This window comes from Bos taurus, chromosome 18 (assembly GCF_002263795.3).
Source record: "Bos taurus isolate L1 Dominette 01449 registration number 42190680 breed Hereford chromosome 18, ARS-UCD2.0, whole genome shotgun sequence".
Lineage (NCBI taxonomy): Eukaryota > Metazoa > Chordata > Mammalia > Artiodactyla > Bovidae > Bos > Bos taurus.
Window position 1 is genome coordinate 63583131 of NC_037345.1, and position 24135 is coordinate 63607265.

The 24135-nt window shown below is 47.3% G+C and overlaps 4 protein-coding genes across 4 annotated transcripts; 1 reads left to right on the plus strand and 3 right to left on the minus strand.

Moving 5' to 3' along the window:
- Positions 1-2703: 2703 nt before the first annotated feature.
- On the minus strand, positions 2704-7606 carry ZSCAN5B (zinc finger and SCAN domain containing 5B). Its single transcript, XM_024978867.2, has 5 exons — positions 7442-7606; positions 6214-6720; positions 5727-5933; positions 4451-4601; positions 2704-4088 (listed from the first exon to the last, which is right to left on the minus strand). Exons 2-5 carry the CDS (start codon positions 6499-6501, stop codon positions 3442-3444), a joined length of 1293 nt encoding a protein of 430 aa, XP_024834635.1. The 5' UTR covers positions 6502-6720; positions 7442-7606; the 3' UTR covers positions 2704-3441.
- Positions 7607-9737: 2131 nt separating this feature from the next.
- LOC790324 (zinc finger and SCAN domain-containing protein 5B-like) lies at positions 9738-14116 on the minus strand. Its single transcript, XM_024978868.2, has 4 exons — positions 13076-14116; positions 12580-12786; positions 11494-11647; positions 9738-11122 (listed from the first exon to the last, which is right to left on the minus strand). The coding sequence occupies exons 1-4, from the start codon at positions 13451-13453 to the stop codon at positions 10476-10478; spliced, it is 1386 nt and encodes a 461-aa protein (XP_024834636.1). The 5' UTR covers positions 13454-14116; the 3' UTR covers positions 9738-10475.
- A 284-nt stretch (positions 14117-14400) lies between these two features.
- LOC132342890 (protein FAM32A-like) lies at positions 14401-16153 on the minus strand. Its single transcript, XM_059877657.1, has one exon. It carries the CDS (start codon positions 16137-16139, stop codon positions 15792-15794), a length of 348 nt encoding a protein of 115 aa, XP_059733640.1. The 5' UTR covers positions 16140-16153; the 3' UTR covers positions 14401-15791.
- A 7146-nt stretch (positions 16154-23299) lies between these two features.
- LOC790896 (protein FAM32A-like) lies at positions 23300-23937 on the plus strand. The gene has a single exon (XM_059877658.1). The coding sequence runs from the start codon at positions 23374-23376 to the stop codon at positions 23719-23721; it is 348 nt and encodes a 115-aa protein (XP_059733641.1). The 5' UTR covers positions 23300-23373; the 3' UTR covers positions 23722-23937.
- Positions 23938-24135: the final 198 nt, after the last annotated feature.

Here is a 24135-nt window from a genome sequence, read left to right on the forward strand (position 1 = left end):
AAAAGCCAATACAGAGGCCAGGTTGGGGGAAAGGAAAGTTAGCTTTATTTTGGATGCCAGAAACTGTTGAAAGTGAAAGTGTATTTGCTTAGTCAAGTCCAACGCTTTGCAACCCCATGGACTGTAGCCTATCAGGCTCCCCCGTCCATGGCATTTTCTGGGCAAGAGTACTGGACTGGGTTGCCATTTCCTTCTGCAACAACTGTGGAGGGCGGGGCACTGTGGCCACTGCTGTTTTCCAAACTTGCTGACTTATTGAGTGCAACACTTTCACAGCATCATGTCTGAGGATTTGAAATAGCTCAACTGGAATTCCATCACCTCCACTAGCTTTGTTCATAGTGATTCTTCCTAGGGCCCACTTGACTTCACATTCCAGGATGTCTGGCTCTAGGTGAGTGATCACACCTTCGGGATTATCTGGGTCGTGAGGATCTTTTTTGTATAGTTCTGTATATTCTTGCCACCTCTTCTTAATATCTTCTGCTTCTCTTGGGTCCATACTATTTCTGTCCTTTATTGTGCCCATCCTCGCATGAAATCTTCCCTTGGCAAATCCAAATCCTTTCTCACACCCGTGGAGTGCACCGCTCCTCACACTCTCTACCTTCTCCTCCACTTCCCAGCCACCTTGCACATGTGACCACACCAAGCCCAACTATCTTTGCAGTCTGGCTTGTAGGGTTTTCTTCCGCTGTCTGGAAAGTCCTTCCCCTGATACCCTCAGGCTGTCTTCCCATCTCCACACAATCAGTGGTTCTATGAGACGGACAGGCCTGGCTGTTGCTTTATCACCCGCCATCTCACTCCCTCACCACGTTTCCTCAATAGCAGTTTCTCAGCCTCGGTATGTATTTTATTTTTAACTCCATTTATTTTCGGCTGTGCTGGGTCTTTGGTGCTGCTCGGGGCACAGGGCTCCTCTCCAGTCACCGGGCACAGGCCTCTCACTGCAGTGACCTCTCTTGTGCGGAGCCCGGGCTCTCGGGGCTCTGGGCTTCAGTAGTGGCGGCTCCCAGGCTCGGTGGTTGTGTCGCACGGCGTTAGTTGCTCCTGAGCCCTGGGACCTTCTCGGGTCAGGGATGGCACTTGTGTCCTTTCATTGGCAGGCACAGCCTTTATCTCCGAGCCTCAGGGGAAGCCCTATTATTCACTTTTCTTAACTAGTACTTAACTGCGTCTATGTTTTGAAGTCTTATTCATATTTCATCGTATTAATTTCTTGTGTTGATTCCTCGATAATGGTTCTAATACCCCTGTTTCTGAAGGGACCCAATCTTTATATTCTATATTGCTTCTTTGAATTAGTTGCCTCCATCTTGGGCCTGTAAGGTAAAATCCTTTAAGACAGAAGGAGGTGACAGAGGATGAGATGGTTGGATGGCATCACCGACTCAATGGGCACGAGTTTGAGCAAACTCCTGGGAGATAGTGAAGGACAGGGAAGCCTGGAGTGCTGCAGTGCATAGAGTTGCAAAGTAAAAGAAAGTGAAGTGGCTCTTTGTGACCCCATGGACTGTAGCCTACCAGATTCCTCCGTCCATGGGATTCTCCAGGCAAGAATACTGCAGTGGGTTGCCATTCCATTCTTTCAGGGATCTTCCCACTGAGGGAGCAAACCCACGTCTCCTGCATTGGCAGGTGGATTCTTTACCACTGAGCCTCCTGGGAAACCATGAGAGAAGCTGCCACAATTCTGAGAATTGACCCAAGAAATGAAAACAAATGGACCCTGGAACTGAAGGTTAACTGTATTTACAACAATAAAGATGACACTGATTAGACCAGTGATAACCAGTTTCAAGATGATTGTCAGAGCTGACTGTGCTGTTCCTGCCTGTAGCCCCTTCCCTCCATCTATAAAAGCTGTTGCTCATTAATTGTCCGGGGTGGGAGGTGGGGGGAGTCAGCCATTGGCCAGATGTCTGCCCTGCCTCCACAGTTGTTGGAGAAGGAAAAAGCAACCCAGTCCAGTACTCTTGCCTAGAAAATACCATCAACTGAGGAACATGGTAGGCTACAGTCCACGGGGTCGCAAAGAGTTGGACATGACTGAGCGACTTCACTTTCACTTTCAACAGTTTCTGGCATCCAGAATAAAGCTAACTTTCCTTTCCCCCAACCTGGCCTCTGTATTGGCTTTTAAGTGCGAGCAGCCAGACACCAGTATCTATTAAAACGTCATCCTTGAGTTTGCTGCCCCCAACAAATTCCCAGGCTAATTAATAGAAGAAAATGCTGATTCTTTGAAAAGAAATACTTCATTATCTCCATTCTGCTCCAAATGACCTCTCTTCATTTCTGCTGGAGGAGAGCCAGGTGGGATGAAAGAGTGCTACCTTGAAGAATCTTTTCAAGCTGAGACACCCTAGAATCTCAGTGTTCAAAAGGGCATTAATATTACATTACCTAACAGTTCATAATTCCAAAAGAATAGTTACTTTAAATGCTCGAGAGGGTGCTCAGTCGCTTCAGTCATGTCCGACTCTTTGCAACCCAACAGACCATAGCCTGCCAGGCTCCTCTGTCCATGGGATTCTCCAGGCAAGAATACTGGAGTGGGTTGCCATTCCCTTCTCCAGGGGATCTTCCTGATGAAGGGATCGAACCTGGGTCTTCTATGGTGCAGGTGGCTTGTTTATCGCTGAGTCACTGGGGAAGCCTTACAGAGGGATGATATTTCCACATAATAATGGCCATGTAACAAGCCACAGCTATCATCTACTCCATATAAAAAATCTTGGGAATAGGGTGGGATGATTTGCGAGAATGGCATTGAAACATATATAATATCATATATGAAACGAGTTGCCAGTCCAGGTTCGATGCACCATAGTCGATGTTTTGCGCTGGTGCACTGGGACGACCCAGAGGGATGGTACAGGGAGGGAGGAGGGAGGAGGGTTCACGTTGGGGAACATGTGTATACCTGTGGCAGATTCATGTTGATACATGGCAAAAACAACACAAGATAGTAAAGGTAAAAAATAAAATAAAGAAAAAAAAATCATGGAAGCCGAAATACACAGGACACTTATTTGACAGAAATGTCTTTCTTTATTTGAAATTTAAATTTCACTGGTGATCCTCTTTTTCATCTGGACACTCTGCTAGGAGCATCCTATTTTACGATGAAATGTTCTCTAATGGGGGGACAATCAGCAGTCACCTCAGTTTCATGAAGAAGAAAACTAATGAGACCTGCATTCACTGAAAGAAGAAAACACAGGCTACACTAAAGTAGAAAACGAATTCTGAAGGGAAAGGTAAGTCACCACTCAAATATTCACCTAATTCATGTGAATGGAACCCCACTGGTGCCAGTATGATCGTAAGTTCTTCACATGTCACCCTTTCATTGTATCACCTAAGTGACAAATAATCCAGAATTTCCTTCTCGGAGCAGACGGCACTTGGACCTGATGGTGGGTACTGGGTGACTCATTTAGAATGGATTTTCCGGTGGCGTTTGAAAGTCCCCAGGTGACGGAAGGCACCGTGACACTCGGGGCACACGTAGGGCTTGAGCCCAGAGTGGATGCGTCGGTGAACCTTGAGGTTCCCTCGGTGGCTGAAAGCTCTGTCACAGTGCTCACAGCGGAAAGGCTTCTCCTGGGTGTGGGTCCTCTTGTGAGCGCGCAGTGTGGAGTCGTGGGTGAACTTCTTGAGGCAGAGATCACAGCTGTAGGGCTTTTCCCCAGTGTGGATCCGCTCGTGAACCTGCAGATCTGAAGGCTGTATGAACCCTTTGGCACAGATGTCGCATTGAAAGGGCCTCTCTCCTGTGTGTGTCCTCTGGTGCAAGATAAGCTGAGATTGATAAGGAAAGCTTTTTTTGCACATCCTGCATTCAGAGGGTGCCCGTCCCGGGGTTTCTGCTCCCTCAGGAAGACTGGTGGGTCCCACGGTGCCAGATGAACCAACGGAATGGGACCCAAGCTGTCCTGAGAACTCTCCTTGGTCCAAACACGTGGCTGCTTCTTGACGCACGTCTTGGCAAGTCGGACTGCTGTCCCGCTTCCTTTTCATATGTCTGCGATTTTTTAGAGGACCTCGTCTGGATCCCCTTGTAGTGGAAACGTCTCCCTCTGGAACACAGGAAGAAAGGGTTCAGGAGCCACATTTTAAATACCACTTTCTTCTTGAGGATTATTCTGTCTCTCTATGCTCCCAGAATTCGCTGAAAGAAATTCAGCACCACATTTAACATGGAGCATTTTCTGTGCTGCCGGCCTCACTGGAACCCTGATGTTGGCTGAGAAGTTCCCATCAAGCAACCAAGCTAAGAGCTTGGACTGTGGGACACTGGAACATTGATGATGGAGAAGGTTGGCACTGGACAATGATCTCCACCCACCCATCCAAGGATGGTGATGCTGGCTTCCCAGCCTCATGCCACCACAGGAGGGAGTCACTAACTCTGCTGGATTCCACGGTTTTGAGTACTCACCAGGACCCTTCAGAAGTTGAGGTGCTTCAGATTGAAGGGTTTTTGTCTCTCCCCTGACTTCCAACAGGTCCTCCTCCAAGTTCTCCCTGGGCGTCTGACCCTCCAGCTCACCTGCTTCAGGAACAGTCTCTGGCGGGAGAGCTCTCTCATCCTGACAAGGGACAAACAAGCAGAGTCAAAGCCATTTACCTTAGTCCATGGAAAACTGTTTCCTATTTCCCCATCTGCCTCGTATCTTGACCTTATACTCCAACTTTCTTCATGAAATTTTAGGGGATATGCCCTGACTTCTTCTGGTCCACCCCATCACCCTGATTGATAATCATCTCCTGATACTCAAGGCTGTCCTGGATCTATACAGACTGTATTTTGCAATCAAATCAGGACATCACAGTTGGCACTCTGACTTCTCTATGCATAGGTCTCTCCAAATCATACGCACTCCTTCCTGCCCCTGACTCTGGAAGTAAAGAACTCTAGGTCCAGCTCTCTTGACTCCATCACTGTTGGAGACTTTGCCTGGATTCATCTTTGTGATGGTGGTTACCCAGTACATAGGAAGATGACGTCCAGTATTCTTGGTCTCTACTCCATGCAAGTAAATAGCATCCCCTGCCTATACCCAACCTTATTTGAACAAATCAACTGTCTTCCATTCATTCTTCAATGTCTGAAAGGGAAAGTGTTGGTCACTCAGTCGTGTGTGACTCTTGCAAACCCATGGACTATAGCTGCCAGGTTCTTTTGTTGATGGGATTCTCCAGGCAAGAACATTAGAGTGTGTAGCCATTCCCTTCTCAAGGGGATCTTCCTGACCCAGGGATCGAACCCAGGTCTCCTGCATCGTCAGTAGATTCTTCACTATCTGAGCCACCAGGGAAGCCCAATGTCTACTGGGGGGCAAAATGAGTCCACTTTGGAGTCACTCCTTCAGTTGCAAGGAATGATCATATTCTGAAATATGACGTTCCCTTGGGCAAAGTGGCCTTGGGTACATCAGCTGTCAGTGCACTTCCCTGCAGAAAATTGAACCTAGCATCATATCAGGAAGACAGGATTCCCTTCTCCCCACTCCTAAGACTAGAAGCTTTCATAGCAGAGGGACAGAGATGGATTATCTTCATTCTCACACTGATTAGAAAAAATGCCTAGGAACTGAATGCATCCACGGGAATTCCTGGAAGCAATGGATCCATTCCTGTCCTTTGCCAAATCTCCCCATTACTCCAGCAGCCACACCCACCTCACTCTCTTCTATCTGCTTCCACGCTCTCACCTGCTCCCTAGATAGGTTCATGGCTCCAGGCAGATTCTGCAGCTCTTGGCTTCCCTCCTGGCCATCCTCTGGAGGTATGACCCTTGAGGAGGGTTGGGGCCCCCTGCACAGGTCTCTCTCATCGTCCATGTCACTGGCCTTGGCTTCAACCATCTCAATGTCTGGATCACGCACAAGATATTTCTGCCCTTGTATGCAGACTATAGTCTGTGAGGGGAGAAATCAATCAAGATTAGTCTCTATAAGACCTGGAATGTAGTTTTCAGGCATCCAATGGCATTGACAATAGAAGCTCCCGTTTGCTCTAAAAGATCTACATCCTTTGAGTTGAGACAGCAAAAAGTATCTCCCAGATGGCCCAACTGTGAACTTCTCTCACCTGTTTGGAAACCACTGATACAGAGCCAAACCCTCAGGTCCTATCTTGTGATCCCTGCAGCTTGCACGTGTCTCCTTGTCCCACACCCATCATTAAGGTTCTACTCACCCAGGTCTTGGGTTTCTGCTTATTTTTCAGCACGTCCTCCAGGTCTTTGCAACTCTGCACCCCACTTTCTTTGAGCAGGACCTGGCACTCCAGGGGCATGCAGATCATGAACTGCTCCAGCACCAGCCTGTCCATCATCTGCTCCTTGGTGTGAAGATCCGGCCTCAGCCACAGCTGGCAGAGTTCACGGAGTCTCCTCAGATCCTCAACAGGGTCGCATTCCTCTGAGCTGCTAAATGTTCTGAACCGGACGTGCCAGTTTTCCTGGTCACAATCTGAGTTTTCCATGAGTGTGTCTTGGGGTGGCACAGACGCCAGTGACTCTGCCCCAGGGCTGTCTGTGATGTTTTCACAACCCTGAAAAAATGTCTGGTCCTCAGCCCTATTGATGGAGGAAATTTCCAGTAGGACTCTGAGCAAATGCTTCTAGAAGTGGGTGCCCAGTTGACGCCTATGGAAATGGATGTCTTCTGCTTTTCCTCAGTAATAAAGTCACTGGTTAGCAGTCTAGGGAGACAAAAAAAAAAAAAGAAACAAATGGGTTTCATTTTTTTCCACCCTTCCATTTCCCCTACATCCCAATATTGGACACCATTGCCTGACTCATTCAATATTTCATAAAACTGTCTGGTCAGAAATGACCATAGGGCTTCCTTGGTGGTCCAGTGGCTAAGAATCTGCTGCCAATGCAGTTTGCCAGGCAATCATACCTGACATGGGTTTGATTCCTCATATGGGAAGACCCCGCCTGCCTCTAAGCCTGTGCATCAGAACTCTTGAGCCTGAGAGGGGCAACTACTGAACCCGAGCTGTAGACTCAGCTCTGCCATGGGAGAAGCCACCACAATGAGAAGCCCATACCCCTCACCTAGACAGTAGTCCCCACTAGCTACGACTAGAGAAAGCCCTCACAGTAAAGAAGACTCAGCCCAGACAAAATGAATGAATTAAAAAACTTAAAACTAATAATAATCATATATGTAGTTTTTAAATGGCCATAGGGTGCTGCTCAAAAATGCTTGAAAACGAGCCACCTCACAGCAACATGTGTGGAATCATTCTTCTCCCCTTGCAGAAGAGCTCAATTAAACATGGGGTTAGCGTAAGATCTCCTGTCACAAGGTCTCCCAGCTAATGTAGGATGAACAGAAAGCAAGACCTTTCTGAAACCCACCCGTGTGTCCTGATTACTAGGCATCCTCCTTGGAGGTGCCCACTCATCGCTTACCCCTTCCAGGTCTCTTGCCTTCAGCCTCCTCAGGTCAGGCACTGGTTCTCAAAGTGTGACTAGAGCTGAAATGTCTGTATTTATAGAGAGTTGGGTGAAACTCCAGGGGTTTCCGGCCATAACCTCATCATCCCAGTGATTGGATAAAGGGCATGGAAGGAACCACTTGGGATAATCTGGGTAGATTCCACATCCTGTGGAGATTGCAACAGGAAGAACCATTAAAGAGGCCACCATATTGGTTTGGCAGTAAACTTTCTCTAATGTATTTTATTTACTTTAGACTTCATGGATGGCATTTCTTGGGGAAACAGATTGATTTTCCTGATCTAATGAAGTTTTTTCTCTCTGCTTGGAGACTGTGAGGCAGTCCAATAATTGTAATCCGACAGTGGTAATCAAATTGGGTTACTTAATCTTGTTTCTTTTCTTCTGAAATAAGTCATGAAAGACTCTTGTCTAAATCAGCTGATGAGATCTACCGTCAGAAACCATTTCAGAGAGGCATCACAGAAACCAGAGGTTGTACACCAGTAGGGAAAAAGAGGAGAAGGCAATGGCACCCCAGTCCAGTGCTCTTGCCAGGAAAATCCCATGGATGGAGAAGCCTGATGGGCTACAGTCCATGGGGTCACTAAGAGCCGGACACGACTGAGCGACTTCACTTTCACATTTCCCTTTCATGCATTGGAGAAGGAAATGGCAACCCACTCCAGTGTTCTTGCCTGGAGAATCCCAGGGACAGGGGAGCCTGGTGGGCTGCCATCTATGGGGTCCCACAATGTCGGACATGACTGGAGTGACTTAGCAGCAGTTAGCAGCAGCAGGGGAAAAGAATGACACATCAATTTAACAAGTCTTCTTTTTCTAAATACCTAAGGAAGCAGTATCCAAACTAATACAAAGGGAACATATCTCAACATAACAATGGCCACATAGACAAAACAAGGGCTATCACCCACCAGTAGCAAATTGTTAAAGAGAAAACACACAGCTCTTTGATAGAAATGTGTTTGTTTATTTGAAATTTAAATTACACTGGTGATCCTGTATTTAAACTAGCCATCCTGCTGCTGCTGCTGCTGCTAAGTTGCTTCAGTCGTGTCCGACTCTGTGTAGCCCCATAGATGGCAGCCCACCAGGCTCCCCCATCCCTGGGACTCTCCAGGCAAAAACACTGGAGTGGGTTGTCATTTTCTTCTCCAATGCATGAAAGTAAAAAGTGAAAGTGAAGTCGCTCAGTCGTGTCTGACTCTTGGTGACGCCATGGACTGTAGCCCACCAGGCCCCTCCATCCATGGGATTTTCCAGGCAAGAGTACTGAAGTGGAGTGCCATTGCCTTCTCTGGCCGTCCTGCTAGGAGTATCCTATTTTACAAGGAAATCACACCTGACAAGAAGGCAATCAGCAGTAGCCTCACTCTGATGATGAGGTACTGATAAGCGGTGAGACACAGCTTCATTGGAAGAACAAGAACAACACAAAGCGAAAAAATGTAAGAAAACCAGAGTCTAGGCAAAACACTCTCTGACATACATCACAGCAGGATCCTCTATGACCCACCTCCCAGAATATCGGAAATAAAAGCAAAAATAAACAAATGGGACCTAATTAACCTTAAAAGCTTCTGCACATCAAAGGAAACTATTAGCAAGGTGAAAAGACAGCCTTCAGAATGGGAGAAGATAATAGCAAATGAAGCAACCGACAAACAACTAATCTCAAAAATATACAAGCAACTCCTCCAGCTCAACTCCAGAAAAATAAATGACCCAATCAAAAAATGGGCCAAATAACTAAATAGACATTTCTCCAAAGAAGACATGAGGATGGCTAACAAACACATGAAAAGATGCTCAACATCACTCATTATCAGAGAAATGCAAATCAAGACCACTATGAGGTACCATTTCACACCAGTTAGAATGGATGCAATCCAAAAATCTACAAATAATAAATGTTGGAGAGGGTGTGGAGGACAGGGAACCCTCTTACACTGTTGGTGGGAATGCAAACTAGTACAGCCACTCTGGAGAACAGTGTGGAGATTCCTTAAAACTCTGGAAATAGAACTGCCTTATGATCCAGCAATCCCACTGCTGGGCATACACACTGAGGAAACCAGAATGGAAAGAGACACGTGTACCCCAATGTTCATCGCAGCACTGTTTATAATAGCCAGGACATGGAAGCAACCTAGATGTCCATCAGCAGATGAATGGATAAGAAAGCAGTGGTACATATACACAATGGAGTATTACTCAGCCATTAAAAAGAATACATTTGAATCAATTCTAATGTGGTGGATGAAACTGGAGCCTATTATACAGAGTGAAGTAAGACAGAAGGAAAAACATAAATACAGTATACTAACGCATATATATGGAATTTAGAAAGATGGTAACAATAACCCTGTGTACGAGACAGCAAAAGTGACGCTGATGTATGGAACAGTCTTATGGACTCTGTGGGAGAGGGAGAGGGTGGGAAGATTTGGGAGAATGGCATTGAAACATGTGAAATATCATGTATGAAACGAGATGCCAGTCCAGGTTCAATGCACGATTCTGGATGCTTGGGGCTAGTGCACTGGGACGACCCAGAGGGATGGTATGGGGAGGGAGGAGGGTTCAGGATGGGGAGCACATGTATACCTGTGATGGATTCATTTTGATATTTGGCAAAACTAATACAATTATGTAAAGTTTAAAAATAAAATAAAATAAAAAAAAAAAAGCAAACCAGAGTCTAACATCGTAAGGCAATTCTTCTCCAATTGAAAATTCACAAATGAAAAAGAAAACTATAGTCTATAGCAAAGTAGAAAACAAAATCCAAAGGGAAAAGTAAGTCATCACTCAAGTATCCTAATTCACTAAAATGTCCTAATTCACGTCAGTGGAACCTTGGGTTCCACGACCCTCCTAAGCCCTTCCCCTGTCATCCACACTTTGTATCACACAGGTGAAAATCATTCTCAATTTTCTCATTAAAACAGAAAGACTTGGACCTGAGGGCAGGGTCCTAAGCCAGTCATCTGGAATGGATTTTCCGGTGGCGTTTGAAAGTCCCCAGCTGACGGAAGGCTCTGTGACACTCGGGGCACACGTAGGGCCTGAGCCCAGGGTGGGTGCATCGGTGAACATTGAGGTTCCCTCGGTGGCCGAAAGCTCTGTCACAGTGCTCACAGCGGAAAGGCTTCTCCTGGGTGTCGGTTCTCTTGTGAGCGCGCAGTGTGGAGACGTGGGTGAACTTCTTGATGCAGATGTCACAGCTGTAGGGCTTCTCGCCAGTGTGGATTCGCTGGTGAACCCGCAGGTCTGAAGGCTGTATGAACCCTCTGGCACAGATGTCGCATTGAAAGGGCCTCTCTCCTGTGTGTGTCCTCTGGTGCAAGGTAAGCTGAGATTGATAAGGAAAGCTCTTTTTGCACACCCTGCATTCAGAGGGTGCCCATCCTGGTGTTCCTGCTCCCTCAGGAAGACTGGTGGGTCCCCCGGTGCCAGATGAACCAACGGAATGGAACCCAAGTCGTCCTGAGAACTCTGCTTGATCCAAACACGTGGCTGCCTCTTGAAGCACCTCTTGGCAAGAGGGACTGCTGTCCTGTTTCCTTTTGACGTGTCTGCGATTCTTCAGAGGACCGAGTCTGGATCCACTCGGAGTGGAAACATCTCCCTCTGGAACACAAGAGGAAAGGCTTCAGGAGCCACATTTGAAGTATCACTTCCTTCCTGGGGACTCTCCCCTCTCTCTGCCCTCCCAGAAACTGCTGAAAGAAGAGATTCAGCACTATATTTATCAAGGAGCATTTTCCATGGTGCCGGCCTCATTGGAACCATCCCTAATTTGGCTACAGACTTCCCAGCATACAAACTACCTAAGAGTCTAGCTAATGAAACACTCTGAAACATTGACGATGGAGAAGGTTGGCATTGGAGAAGCAACTCCTACCCCACAACACCAAGGGATGGAAATGCTCAGTACCCCTTCCTGGACATCAGTGGAGGCAGTCAGTACCTCCTGTGGTCTCCAAATTTTTAATATTCACCAGGATCCTGCAGAAGTTTAGGCTCTTGAGCCGAAAGGGTTCTTGTCACTCCTGTGTCTTTCACCAGGTCCTTCTCCAAGTTCTCCGTGGAGGGCGTCTGACCCTCCAGTTCAACTGTTTCAAGAATGGTCTCTAGCAGGAGAGCTTTCTGGCCCTGACAAGGGGCAACCAAGCAGAGTCAATCCCACTGCCTTAGCCCACGGCAAGCTCTGTCTCCTCTTTCCCCACCCGCCTCGTACCCTGATCTCACACTCCAGCTTTCTGGATATCAGTTTGGGGGATATGCCCTGACTGCTTCCCATCACCCTGATTGGCAAACCTCTTCTGATTCCCATTTCTGTCCTTGATCTATACCGACCACCTCTGGCAAAAGTCCAGACTTCATAGCTGGCACTGCCAATTATCTTTGCACATATCTCTCCACCTCATCTCACATTCTCCAGGCCCTGAATCTGAAAGCAGAGGATTCTGGCTCTAGGGCTCCTGACTTCACCACTTGTTGATACCTTGCCTGGATTTCTCTTCGACATGGAAGGTGGCCTGGGGCATAATAAGATGACAAGCAGTATAGGTGTTATACTGTATAGCTCTATTCTACACTATGTGGCTCTATTCACGAGAAATCAGTAGCATCTCCTCCCCCGATTCACATTTCAAAAATCCACTCTCTCCAGACATACTCCAAAATCTGAGGGGGAAAATGACTCCAACGGGGAACTTGTTATCAATTCTAGGTGTTTACAATATCCCCCAATATTATTGCCTCTGAATAAATCCATCATGGGTTAAACACGTGTGAGTGCATTTACAACTGATGAACTGAGCCGGCACCATCCCGTGGAAACAGGACTCCTCTGCCCTCATGCTTAGGGCCACAAGCTTTCATGGTGAAGGACTATGAAAGAGGGACTGTCTTCATTCTCACACTGGCTGGAAAACGGCCGGGAACGGAATGCATCCATGAGAATTCCTGGAGGCAGTGGGTCCATTCCTGTGTTTGCCCAGTTCTCCAAATACTTCCGCAGTCACACTCACTCGACCCTCTTCTACCTGCTCCCAGACTGGAGGTCAGGACATCATACTCACCTGCCCCCTCAACAGGTCCTTGGCTCCTGGCAGATGCTGCCCGTCTCGGCTTTCCTGCTGGCCCTCGTCTGGAGGGACGACACTGACTGTAGACTGGGGCTCCCTGGCTTGGTCTTCCTCACCGTGCCTCTCACTGACCTCAGATCCTAACATCTCAACACCCGAGACTGGCATCAAAAAATCCTCGCCTTGGACACGGACTACAGCCTGTGACAAAAAATTCAAATAGGATTAGTCTCCCTTCACAAGACCCAAAAAGGTATTCATTGCATATACTACCTTAGAAGCCCACCTCCTGGGAATGACATTTGAAAGACCAACACCCTCAAGTGAGGATCTACAGAAACATCTCCAGTGATGCCACAGGCCAAGTGCTCGCCCTTCTGGGAATCACTGATTCAGAGCCAAGCCCTCTGATCCTTCTCCTTCATCTCCTAGCTCCCAGCCGCTCATGCCACCGTTCCCTGAATCAGCGGGTCACTAGGGTCCTACTCACCCATTTCTTCAGTTTCTGCTTCTTTCTCAGCACCTCCTCCGGATCCTTACAAGTCTCGGCACCACTACTTTTGACTAAGACCTGGATGTCCGGCGGCATGCACATCACGAACTGCTCCAGCACCAGCCTGTCCACCATCTCCTCCTTGGTGTGAAGATCCGGCCTCAGCCACAGACTGCAGAGTTCACGGAGCCTCCTCAGAGCCTTGATCGGGTCGGATTCATCTGAGGTCCTAAACGTTCTGAAGCGAACTCGCAACTCTTCACGGTCGGAGTCGGGGTTTTCCCTTCGGGTGTCTTGGCGTGGCGCAGATGCTGGCGACTCTGCTCGGGGGCTGTCCACGACAGGGCCATGACCCCTTGTCTGGTTCTCAGCCATACCGACTTTAGAGCTTTTCAGTAGGACTCTGGGCAAATGGTCTAGAAGTGGGTGCCCAACTGACCCCGATGGAAGGAATTTCCTTTTGCTTTTCCTCAGTAATAGATTCAGTATTCAGAAATATAAGGGAAAAAAAATAAACGAATGCAGCCAATTAGTTTTATTTTCATCCACCCTACCATCCCTCATCCCAATACTGGGCATTATTCCCCCCTCAGAATTTCACACCAGGGACAAGAATCCATTCTCTTATTCCTCCGACATCCATCTTATAGTACAAGAAACTGTGTGGTCAAAACTGTCCACAGGGCACTGCTTAAAAGCCCTTGTTGAGAAAATGAACCACACCCCACGACACCATGGAGTGTGGAAACAATCTCATCTCACAGAAGATTCCACAAATGAACCACAGTTCACGTGTGGCTGGAGGGAGATCGGTGGATTTCACACGGTCTCTGAGCGAATGCAAGGTGAACAGAAAGCCAGGACTTACTGAAACCCACTTCCACGTGCCCTGACTTCGAGCGTTCTCTTTAGACATTGCCCATCAATTACCTCCTTGTAGCCTTCTCGCCTCGGTCCTCCTCAGTTGGGGACTTGCTCTCAAACTCGGCCGGCGGAGAAGCGTCTCTCTATGGAGCTGGAAGAAATGCCGGACCTCTCGGCCTGTTACGCAATCGGCGCATGGATTCGTTGAGGGCGCGGCAAACCATTCTAGATAATCCCACTTACTTAATCACAGGGATTCGATTGCCCATGGAAACTCGCTCAGGAGAAACCACGATTTACTAAAGAGGCCTCCATAGTGATTTAGCCACAGATTCTGTGTTTTTTTTTTTTGTTGTTCTGTTTTTGGCCAATCAGGGGGCAGGTGCGGTCTCAGTTCCCAGACCGCGGAAGGAAACCACGCCACCTGCAGCGGGAGCGCTAAGTCTCACCCGCTGGACCGCTAGGGAAATCCCTCGGTTTCCTTTTGGATTTGATTGGTTTTGGACTTTGGGGACTGCATTTTGGGGTGAACGGACTGGTTTTAATGATCTCTTGAATTTTTGGTCTCACTGCCTGGAGGGTTTGACGGAGTCAGAGACATGACTGGAATCTGGCTGGGAGCCAGATCGGTTTGACTCCTCTCGTCTTTTCTGTTCTTGTGAGATAAGTCTTAAAAGGCTTTCCTAAAAGCAGCTGATGAGCTAAGGTGTGAGAAGACCTGATTTCTAAGTAGCCTTTTTGAAGACTAGAAGTTGTACACCAATAGGAACAAGAATGACACCTATCACTTTCGGAAGCCTTCCTTTTTCAAAACACCTCGGGAAGAAATACCTGAACAAGTATGGAGTGAGTGAATCTATCTCAGCATAAAAGCAGCCATGTAGGCAAAACCACGGCCATCACCTATTCCCTGTAGAAAAGTCTTAGAAACTACACAGACACATTTGACAGAAATGTGTTTATTTGAAATTTAAATTCCACTGGAGAGCTTGGCCTCTGTGCCAGGACCATGCAGGTTTACAGAGAAGTCCTGCCTAACAGGAAGGCAGTCAACAGTAGGCTCAGTTTCAGGATGAAGTACTGATAACTAATGAGACATGCTTTCAGTAAAAGAATAACAAAAGAAAGAAAAACTTTTTGAAACAGGCTACACTAAAGTAGAAAACAAAATCCAAAGGGAACGATAAGCCATCACTCAAATATCCTCCTCATTCATAAAAATGGAACCCCCTGGACCCAATATCCTCCGAAGCTCTTCCCATGTCATCCACCCTTTGTGTTACAGAAGTGACAAATCATTGTCAATTTCCTTCTTGGACCCGAGGGCAGGGTCCTGGGCCAGTGGTTCGGAATGGGTTTCCTGGTGGGATTTGAGAGACCCCAGGGAGCAGAAGGCACGTGACACTCAGGGCACATGTAGGGCTCGAGCCCAGAGTGTGACCATGAGGTCCCCACTGTGGTCGAAAGCTTTTTCACAGTGCTCACAGCAGAAAGGCTTCTCTTGGGTGTGGGTCCTCTGGTGAGCGTGCAGCGTGGAGTCGTGAGGGAACCTCTTGGGGTAGAGATCACAGCCGTAGGGCTTCTCGCCCTGTGGGTCTCCTGGTGAACACACAGGTCCGGAGGCTGCATGAACCACTGGACGTGGATGTCGCTTTTTTCTTTTTGTAATTTCAAGGGCCGTCTCTCTTTTATGCGGTTCCAGAATAAGGGCCCATTACTTTGATAACCACGGGCTCAGCAGAAGCCTCAACAGAATATGTGTAAAAGAATGTTTCCAAAGTCTCCAGAGATGACCCCAACTCTGCTTCCTGCTTCCCCTGGACAATACTCCATCTCCTGGGTGGGGCGGCTACTTGGTCCAGCTGACTTTAGGAATGTCATAGTGCTCCGTGAGCGTGTCCAGGTGTCTGTTGAAGTCCTCCACTCTCTGCTTGTGGGTTTTGGATGCTTTCTTCAGGATCCTCTCCATTTGTCGCTTCTCCTGCACCTTCTCAAAGGCCACCTGGGCTGGGGTCAGCTTGTCGAGGTGGCGCCTCAGCTCCTCCTCCTGGTTCTTCTGGATTTTCCCCATCGTTTCCAGGAGTTTTGCCTTGTCTCTGTCCTTTTTCTTCTTCCGCTTGGTCACGCCAAGCTCTGTGACTCCTTTCAGCTTCAGGGGTCCCTTTTGGACCTGCTCGTAGGCGTCCATGCTGCCCATTTTTGGATTCGGATTTCTAAATGGACAAAAGTCAGGGGTGGGTCAGTTTTCTGAAATGGAAATTGGGACAATATCGTTCTCTACTGTAGATCCGAGAGGTTCTCTCTTTGCGGGTTAACACAAATGAACACAGACGAACATGTCTGCTTAGCCCAGGGGTCAAGGTTCAGAAAGCCTTGTGGAATAAATGCGCCACACCCCACCGCAGCATGGAGGGTGGCAACACCCTATAAATCAGGGTGATTTATAAACCTATACATCAGATGGAGGCAGGAGGCGGGTGCCTGAAAGACCTCTTATTTAAAATGTCTTTTATGCAAGGGAAGGATCTGTGTTCCATTATAGTTCCCAAGTTCCATTTACATGTTTAAAGTCAGTTCTTCCCCCCTCACAGAGAGCTCAGCAGTCAACCGTAGTTAATATGGAGTTTAAGGGAGATCCACTGCTTTCACAAGGCCTCTGAGCTGATGCAAGGTGAGTAGAAAACCCAGCCTCCCGAAACCCACCACCTCCTTCTGTACTGATTCCAAAACCTTCTCCTTAGATGTTCTCACTCATCACTTACCTCCTTTGAGCCCTCTTGCCCTCAGCCCCCTCAAGTCGATGACTGGCTATCAGAGTGTGTCTGGGGCTGAAACATCTCTATTTATAGAGAGGCAGAGGAAATGGCAAGGGTCCTGCTTGTTACCCCATCAGCACAGTGATTGTGTAAGGGCGGGTTGAACCATTAATATGACGTCATTTTAGATAATCCAATTTATCCATGGATCCAGTTTCACATGGACACTGCACCAGAAAAAAACACAGTTTATCAAAGAGGCCTCCATGTTGGTTTTCTGGTAGACTTCTCTGATAGCTCAGTTCGTAAAGAATCCTCTTGGAATGCAGGAGACGCTAGAGTAATTCCTGGGTCAGGAAGATCTGCTGGAGAAGGGATAGGCTACCCACTCCAGTGTTCTTGGGCTTCCCTTGTGGCTCAGCTGGGAAAGAAGTAAAGTGAAAGTCTTTCAGTCATGTCCGACCCTTTGTGACCGCATGGATATACAGTCCATGGAATTCTCCAAGCCAGAAGACTGGAGTGGGTAGCCGATCTCCAAGGGATCTTCCGAACCCTGGGAGCAAAGCCAGGTCTCCCGCATTGCAGGCAGATTCTTTACCACCAGGGAAGCCCGTGCACTTTGGCATTAAGATTGATTTTTTCTGGTCTAGCAAATACTTTTTTCATTTACCTGGAGAGTTGGAAGAAGTCAAAGCATAGGTATCTGAGTTTTAACCAGTTTGGTTCGCCTATGCGTCCCTGGTGGCTCAGTGGTAAAAAGTCTACCTGCCAATGCAGGAGACGTGGGTTCACTCCCTGGGTTGGGAAGATCTCTCGCAGAAGGAAATGGACAACCCACTCCAGTATTCTTGCCTGGAAAATTCAATGGACAGAAGAACCTGGTGGGCCATGGAATAGGAGAGTTGGACACAACTCAGTGACTAAACAACCCTTTTTAAAATTCCGCATGTAAAGATCTTGGATGAGATCAGAGTCCTGTATGTTCTGCAGGGCATGTGCCACTTTTGGGGTTGCAGCCTGACTTTTCAGTAAGTACACTTTGGTGTGGCACAGACACTTGTGGTTCAGATTATGGCCTGTTTGGGACTATTCCATGACCCCACAAAAAATGTACATTCTTTAGCCATAGTGACTGAGGAATTTACTAGCAAAATGTTGAGCACATGCTTCTAGAAGCCCATGACAAATTCACCCCTACGTAAAGGGATTTCCTCTACCTTTCCTCAGCAATGTATTCACTGTTCAGAAGAATGGGGGCAAAAGATAAATGAACAAGACTAGTTTCATTTTATTCCACCCTTCCATCTCCTCTACATTCCTCACCCCATACCCAATACCATTCTCTCATTGGTACAATATTTCATATTGAATGGTCATTAGTCCATCCATCATTCTGACATCCAGCTTTATGGGAAAAAATGGTTGAAATGTCTGAATGGCTCCCTAGATTTTGACTTCTGTAGTCTGGGACTATGGTGTTCCTTGCTGTACTTTCAAGAAATTTGCAGTGTGTGAGACTCCTCAAATGGATATGAACAGCAGTGCCAGTTTTTATATGATTCGGTCAAGACAAGCCACCAGGCGAGGCTCTCAGTCATGATTCTTCTGGGGAAAGAAAATAGGAGGAAGACTATTTAAACACTGAATTCCATGTAGTATAGTGCCGTTGGAAACGTTAAGCAAAGATTGTCCACCCAAAACATTTCCTTGTTCTCACCAGGGTATTTATTATCTCCAAGGAAGGGATGCACAAAAGGATCCAAAGAGAATCAAGTTCCTGATCACATACTTGTTATGGTTATGAAACACACAACATACAGTTTTGACTCTTTTATAAAGTGTACAATCTCGTTCCACCAAGTTCATTCACAATGTTGTGCACTGTCAATGTTGTCTATTTCCAACTTTGCTCAACACCCCAAGAACAAAATGTGAATCATGAAAAGTCCCTCCCCATTCTCTGCCCCCCTCCCCCTTTACCCTGGTCAATCCATTCATCTACTTCTTGCATCTATGGGTTCAGTTCAGGTCAGTTCAGTTCAGTCGCTCAGTCGTGTCCAACTCTTTGAGACCCCATGAAATGCAGCACGTCAGGCCACCCTGTCCAACAGCTCCCGGAGTTTACTCAAACTCACATCCATTGAGTCGGAGATGCCATCCAACCATCTCATCCTCTGTCATCTCCTTCCCCTCCTGCCTTCAATCTTTCCCAGCATCAGGGTCTTTTCAAATGAGTCAGTTCTTTGCATCAGGTGGCCAAAGTATTGGAGTTTCTCCTTCAGCTCAAATATTTTCCAATGAATATTCAGGACTGATTTCCTTTAAGATGCACTGGTTGGATCTCCTTGCAGTCCAAAGGACACTCAAGAGTCTTCCCCAACACCAAGGTTCAAAAGCATCAATTTCTTGCCTCTCAGCTTTCTTTAAGTCCAACTCTCACATCCATACATGACTACTGGAAAAACCATAGCTTTGACTAGGTGGACCTTTGTTGGCCAAGTAATGTCTCTGTTGTTTACTATGCTGTCTAGCTTGGTCATAACTTTTCTTCCAGGGAGCAAGAGTCTTTTAATTTCATGGCTGCAGTCACCATCTGCAGTGAGTTTGGAGCTCCCCCGCCTCGAAAATAAATTATCTCACTTTTTCCACTGTTTCCCCATCTGTTTGCCATGAAGGGATGGGACCGGATGCCATGATCTTAGTTTTCTGAATATTGAGTTTTAAGCCAAGATTTTCACTCTCCTCTTTCACTTTCATCAAGGGACTCTGGTTCTTCTTCGCTTTCTGCCAGAAGGGTGGTGTCATCTGTGTATCTGAGGTTATTGATATTTCTCCTGCAAATCTTGATTCCAGCTTGTGTTTCATCCAGCCCAGCTTGTCTCATGATGTATTCTGCATATAAATTACATAAGCAGGGTGACAATATACATCCTTGACGTACTCCTTTCCCAATTTGGAATCAGTCCGTTGTTCCAAGTCCAGTTCTAACTGTTGCTTCCTGACCTGCATACAGATTTCTCAGGAGGCAGCTCAGGAAGTCTGGTATTCCTGTCTAACAATTTTCCACAGTTTCTTGTGATCCACACAGTCTAAGCCTGTGGCATAGTCAATAAAGCAGAAGTAGATGTTTCTCTGGAACGCTCTTGCTAATTCAATGATCCAATTGATGTTGGCAATTTGATCTCTGGTTCCTCTGCCTTTTCTAAATCCACCTTGAGCATCTGAAAGTTCATGGTTCACTTACTGTTGAAGAGTGGCTTGGAGAATTTTGAGCATTACTATGCTAGCATGTGCGATGAGTGCAATTGTGCAGTAGTTTGAACATTCTTTGGCATTGCCTTTCTTTGGGATTGGAATGAAAACTGACCTTTTCCAGTCCTGCGGCCATTGCTGACTTTTCCAAATTTGCTGACTTATTGAGCGCAACAGTTTCACAACATCATGCCTGAGGATTTGAAATAGCTCAACTGGAATTCCATCACCTCCACTAGCTTTGTTCATAGTGATTCTTCCTAAGGCCCACTTGACTTCACATTCCAGGATGTCTGGCTCTAGGTGAGTGATCACACCTTTGGGATTATTTGGGTCGTGAAGATCTTTTTTGTATAGTTCTGTATATTCTTGCCACCTCTTCTTAATATCTTCTGCTTCTCTTGGGTCCATACCATTTCTGTCCTTTATTGTGCCCATCCTTGCATGAAATCTTCCCTTGGCAAATCCAAATCCTTTCTCACACCCTCGGAGGGCACCACTCCTCACACACTCTACCTTCTCCTGCACTCCCCAGCCACTTGGCACATCTGACCACACCAAGCCCAACGGGCTTTGCGGTCTGGTTTCTAGGGGTTTCCTCCACTGTGTGGAAAGTCCTTCCCCCGACACCCTCAGGCTGTCCTCCGATCTCCACACAATCAGTGGTTCTTTGGAGACGGACAGGCCTGGCTGTTGCTTTATCACCCGGCATCTCACTCCATCACTACGTTTCCTCAATAGCAGTTTTCCAGCCTCGGTATGTATTTTATTTTTAACTCCATTTGTTTTCGGCTGTGCTGGGTCTTTGTTGCTGCTCGGGGCACAGGGCTCCTCTCCAGTCACGGGGCACAGGCTTCTCGCTGCAGTGACCTCTCTTGTGTGGACCCCAGGCTCTCGGGGCTCTGGGCTTCAGTAGTGGCGGCTCCCAGGCTTGGTGGTTGTGTCGCACGGCCTATGCTCTGGAGCCCTGTGACCTTCTTGGGTCAGGGATGGAACTCGTGTCCTCTCATTGGCAGGCACAGCCTTTACCTCCGAGCCCCCGGGGAAGCCCTATTATCCACTTTCTTAACTACTACTTAACTGTTTTGAAGTCTTATTCATATTTCATCATATTAACTTCTTGTGTTGATTCTTCGATAATGGTTCTAATACCCCTGTTTCTGAAGAGACTCAGTCTTTATATTCTATATTGCTTCTTTGAATTAGTTGCCTCCATCTTGGGCCTGTAAGTTAACATCCTTTGAGATAGAAGGAGGCGACAGAGGATGAGATGGTTTGATGGCATCACCAAATTAATGGACACGAGGTTGAGCAAACTCCTGGGGGATAGTGAAGGACAGGGAAGCCTGGCGTGCTGCAGTGCATGCAGTTGCAAAGTGAAGTGGCTCTTTGTGACCCCATGGACTGTAGCCAACCAGGTTCCTCCATCCATGGGATTCTCCAGGCAAGAATACTTCAGTGGGTTGCCATTCCCTTCTCTTGGGGAACTTCCCAACCGAGGGAGCAAACCCATGTCTCTTGCATTGGCAGGCGGATTCTTTACCACTGAGCCTCCTGGGAAACCATGAGAGATTCTGAGAATGACCCAAGAAATGAAAAGAAATGGACCCCGGAACTGAAAGTTAACTGTATTTACAACAATCAAGATGACACTCATCATACCAGTGATGACCACTTTTAAGATGGTTGTCAGAGCTGACTACACTGTTTCCGCCTGTAGCCCCCTCCCTCCATGTATAAAAGCTGTCACTCATTAATTGTCCAGGGTGGGAGGTGGGGGGAGTCAGCCATTGGACAAACGTCTGCCCCACCTCCACAGTTGTTGGAGAAGGAAATGGCAACCCAGTCCAGTACTCTTGCCTGGAATGCCATGGACGGAGGACCCTGGTAGGCTACAGTCCACGGGGCTGCAAAGAGTTGGACATGACTGAGCGACTCTCTGATGCTTTCTGATGCTTTCTTCAGGATCCTCTCCATTTATTGCTTCTCCTGCACCTTCTCAAAGGCCTCCTGGGCTGGGGTCCGCTTATCAAGGTGGCGCCCAGATCCTCCTCCTGGTTCTTCCGGATTTTCCCCATATTTTCCAGGAGTTTTGCCTTGTCTATGTCCTTTTTCTTCTTCCACCACTAACCAAACTAGTTAAAACTTTCAGATACCTATGCTTTGACTCCTTCCAACTCTCCAGGTAAATGAGAAAAGTATTTGATAGACCAGGAAAATCAATCTTACTACCAAAAAGTGCACGGGCTTCCCTGGTGGTAAAGAATCTGCCTGCAATACGGGAGACCTGGCTTTGATACCTGGGTTGGGAAGATCCCTTGGAGAAGGGAACAGCTACTGACTCATCTTCTGGCGTGGAGAATTCCATGGACTGTATATCCACGGGGTCACAAAGTGTCGGACATGACTGAAAGACTTTCACTTTACTTCTTTCCCAGCTGAGCCACAAGGGAAGCCCAAGAATACTGGAGTGAGTAGCGTATCTCTTCTCCAGCAGATCTTCCTGACCCAGGAATTACTACAGCATCTCCTGCATTGTAGGTGGATTCTTTACCACCTGAGCTATCAGAGAAGTCTACCAGAAAACCAACATGGAGGCCTCTTTAATAAATTGTGGTTTTTTTTCCAGTGGAGTGTCTGTGTGAAACTGGATCCGTGGATAAATTGGATTCTCTAAAATGAGGTCATATAAATGGCTTGAAGCACCCTTGCACAATCGCTGTGCTGATGGGGTAACAAGCAGGGACCCTTGCCATTTCCCTCGGCTCTCTATAAATAAGATGTTTCAGCCCCAGACACATTCTGATAGCCAGTCACCGACATGAGGAGCCTGACGGCAAGAGGGCTCCTAGGAGGTAAGTGATGAGTGAGAACGTCTAAGGAGAAGGTATGGGAATCAATACAGAAGGAGGTGGTGGGTTTCAGAAGGCTGGGTTTTCTACTCACCTTGCATCAGCTCAAAGATCTTGTGAAAGCGGTGGATCTCCCTTAAACTCCATATTAACTACGGTTGACTGCTGAGCTCTCTGTGAGGAAAAGAACTTCCTCACAGACTTTAAACATATAAATGGAACTTGGGAACTATAATGGAACACAGATCCTTCTCTTGCAGAAAAGACATTTTAAATAAGAGGTCTTTCAGGTTCCCCCTGCCTGCCTCCATCTGATTTATAGGTTTATAAATCACCCTGATTTATAGGGTGTTGCCACCCTCCATGCTGTGGTGTGGTGTGCTGCATTTATTCCTCAAGGCTTTCTGATCCCTGGCCCCCTGGGCTAAGCAGAGATGTTCGTCTGTGTTCATTGCTGTTAACCCACACAGAGGGAACCTCTCGGATTTGCACAGGAGAATGATATTGTCCCAATTTCCATTTGAGAAAACTGACCCCCCACTTTTGTCCATTTAGAAATCCGAATCCACAGATGGGCAGCATGGACGCCTACGATCAGGTCCAAAAGGGACCCCTGAAGCTGAAAGGAGTCACAGAGCTTGGCGTGACCAAGTGGAAGAAGAAAAAGGACAGAGACAAGGCAAAACTCCTGGAAACGATGGGGAAAATCCAGAAGAACCAGGAGGAGGAGCTGAGGCGCCACCTCGACAAGCTGACTCCAGCCCAGGTGGCCTTTGAGAAGGTGCAGGAGAAGCGACAAATGGAGAGGATCCTGAAGAAAGCATCCAAAACCCACAAGCAGAGAGTGGAGGACTTCAACAGGCACCTGGACACACTCACGGAGCACTATGACATTCCTAAAGTCAGCTGGACCAAGTAGCCGCCCCACCCAGGAGATGGAGTATTGTCCAGGGGAAGCAGGAAGCAGAGTTGGGGTCATCTCTGGAGCCTTTGGAAACATTCTTTTACACGCATCCTTTTGAGGCTTCTGCTGAGCCCGTGGTTATCAAAGTAATGGGCCCTTATTCTGGAACCGCATTAAAGAGAGACGGCCCTTTAAATTACAAAAAGAAAAAAGCAACATCCATGTCCAATGGTTCATGCAGCCTCCGGACCTGTGCGTTCACCAGGAGACCCACGTGGGCGAGAAGCCCTACAGCTGTGATCTCTGCCCCAAGAAGTTCCCCCACGACTCCACGCTGCACGCTCACCAGAGGACCCACACCCAAGAGAAGCCTTTCTGCTGTGAGCACTGTGAAAAAGCTTTCAACCACAGTGGGAAGCTCAGTGGTCC

Excerpts from the sequence above, each read along its gene's own strand:
- ZSCAN5B (XM_024978867.2), bottom strand. The coding sequence starts at position 6,501 with ATGGAAAACTCAGATTGTGACCAGGAAAACTGGCACGTCCGGTTCAGA. Across the intron at positions 5,934-6,213 it reads AGCAGAAACCCAAGACCTGG|ACTATAGTCTGCATACAAGG; the intron begins GTGAGTAGAACC and ends CTCCCCTCACAG. Across the intron at positions 4,602-5,726 it reads TGAACCTATCTAGGGAGCAG|GATGAGAGAGCTCTCCCGCC; the intron begins GTGAGAGCGTGG and ends GTCCCTTGTCAG.
- LOC790324 (XM_024978868.2), bottom strand. The coding sequence starts at position 13,453 with ATGGCTGAGAACCAGACAAGGGGTCATGGCCCTGTCGTGGACAGCCCC. Across the intron at positions 12,787-13,075 it reads AGCAGAAACTGAAGAAATGG|GCTGTAGTCCGTGTCCAAGG; the intron begins GTGAGTAGGACC and ends TTTTTGTCACAG. Across the intron at positions 11,648-12,579 it reads AGGACCTGTTGAGGGGGCAG|GGCCAGAAAGCTCTCCTGCT; the intron begins GTGAGTATGATG and ends GCCCCTTGTCAG.
- LOC132342890 (XM_059877657.1), bottom strand. The coding sequence starts at position 16,139 with ATGGGCAGCATGGACGCCTACGAGCAGGTCCAAAAGGGACCCCTGAAG.
- LOC790896 (XM_059877658.1), top strand. The coding sequence starts at position 23,374 with ATGGGCAGCATGGACGCCTACGATCAGGTCCAAAAGGGACCCCTGAAG.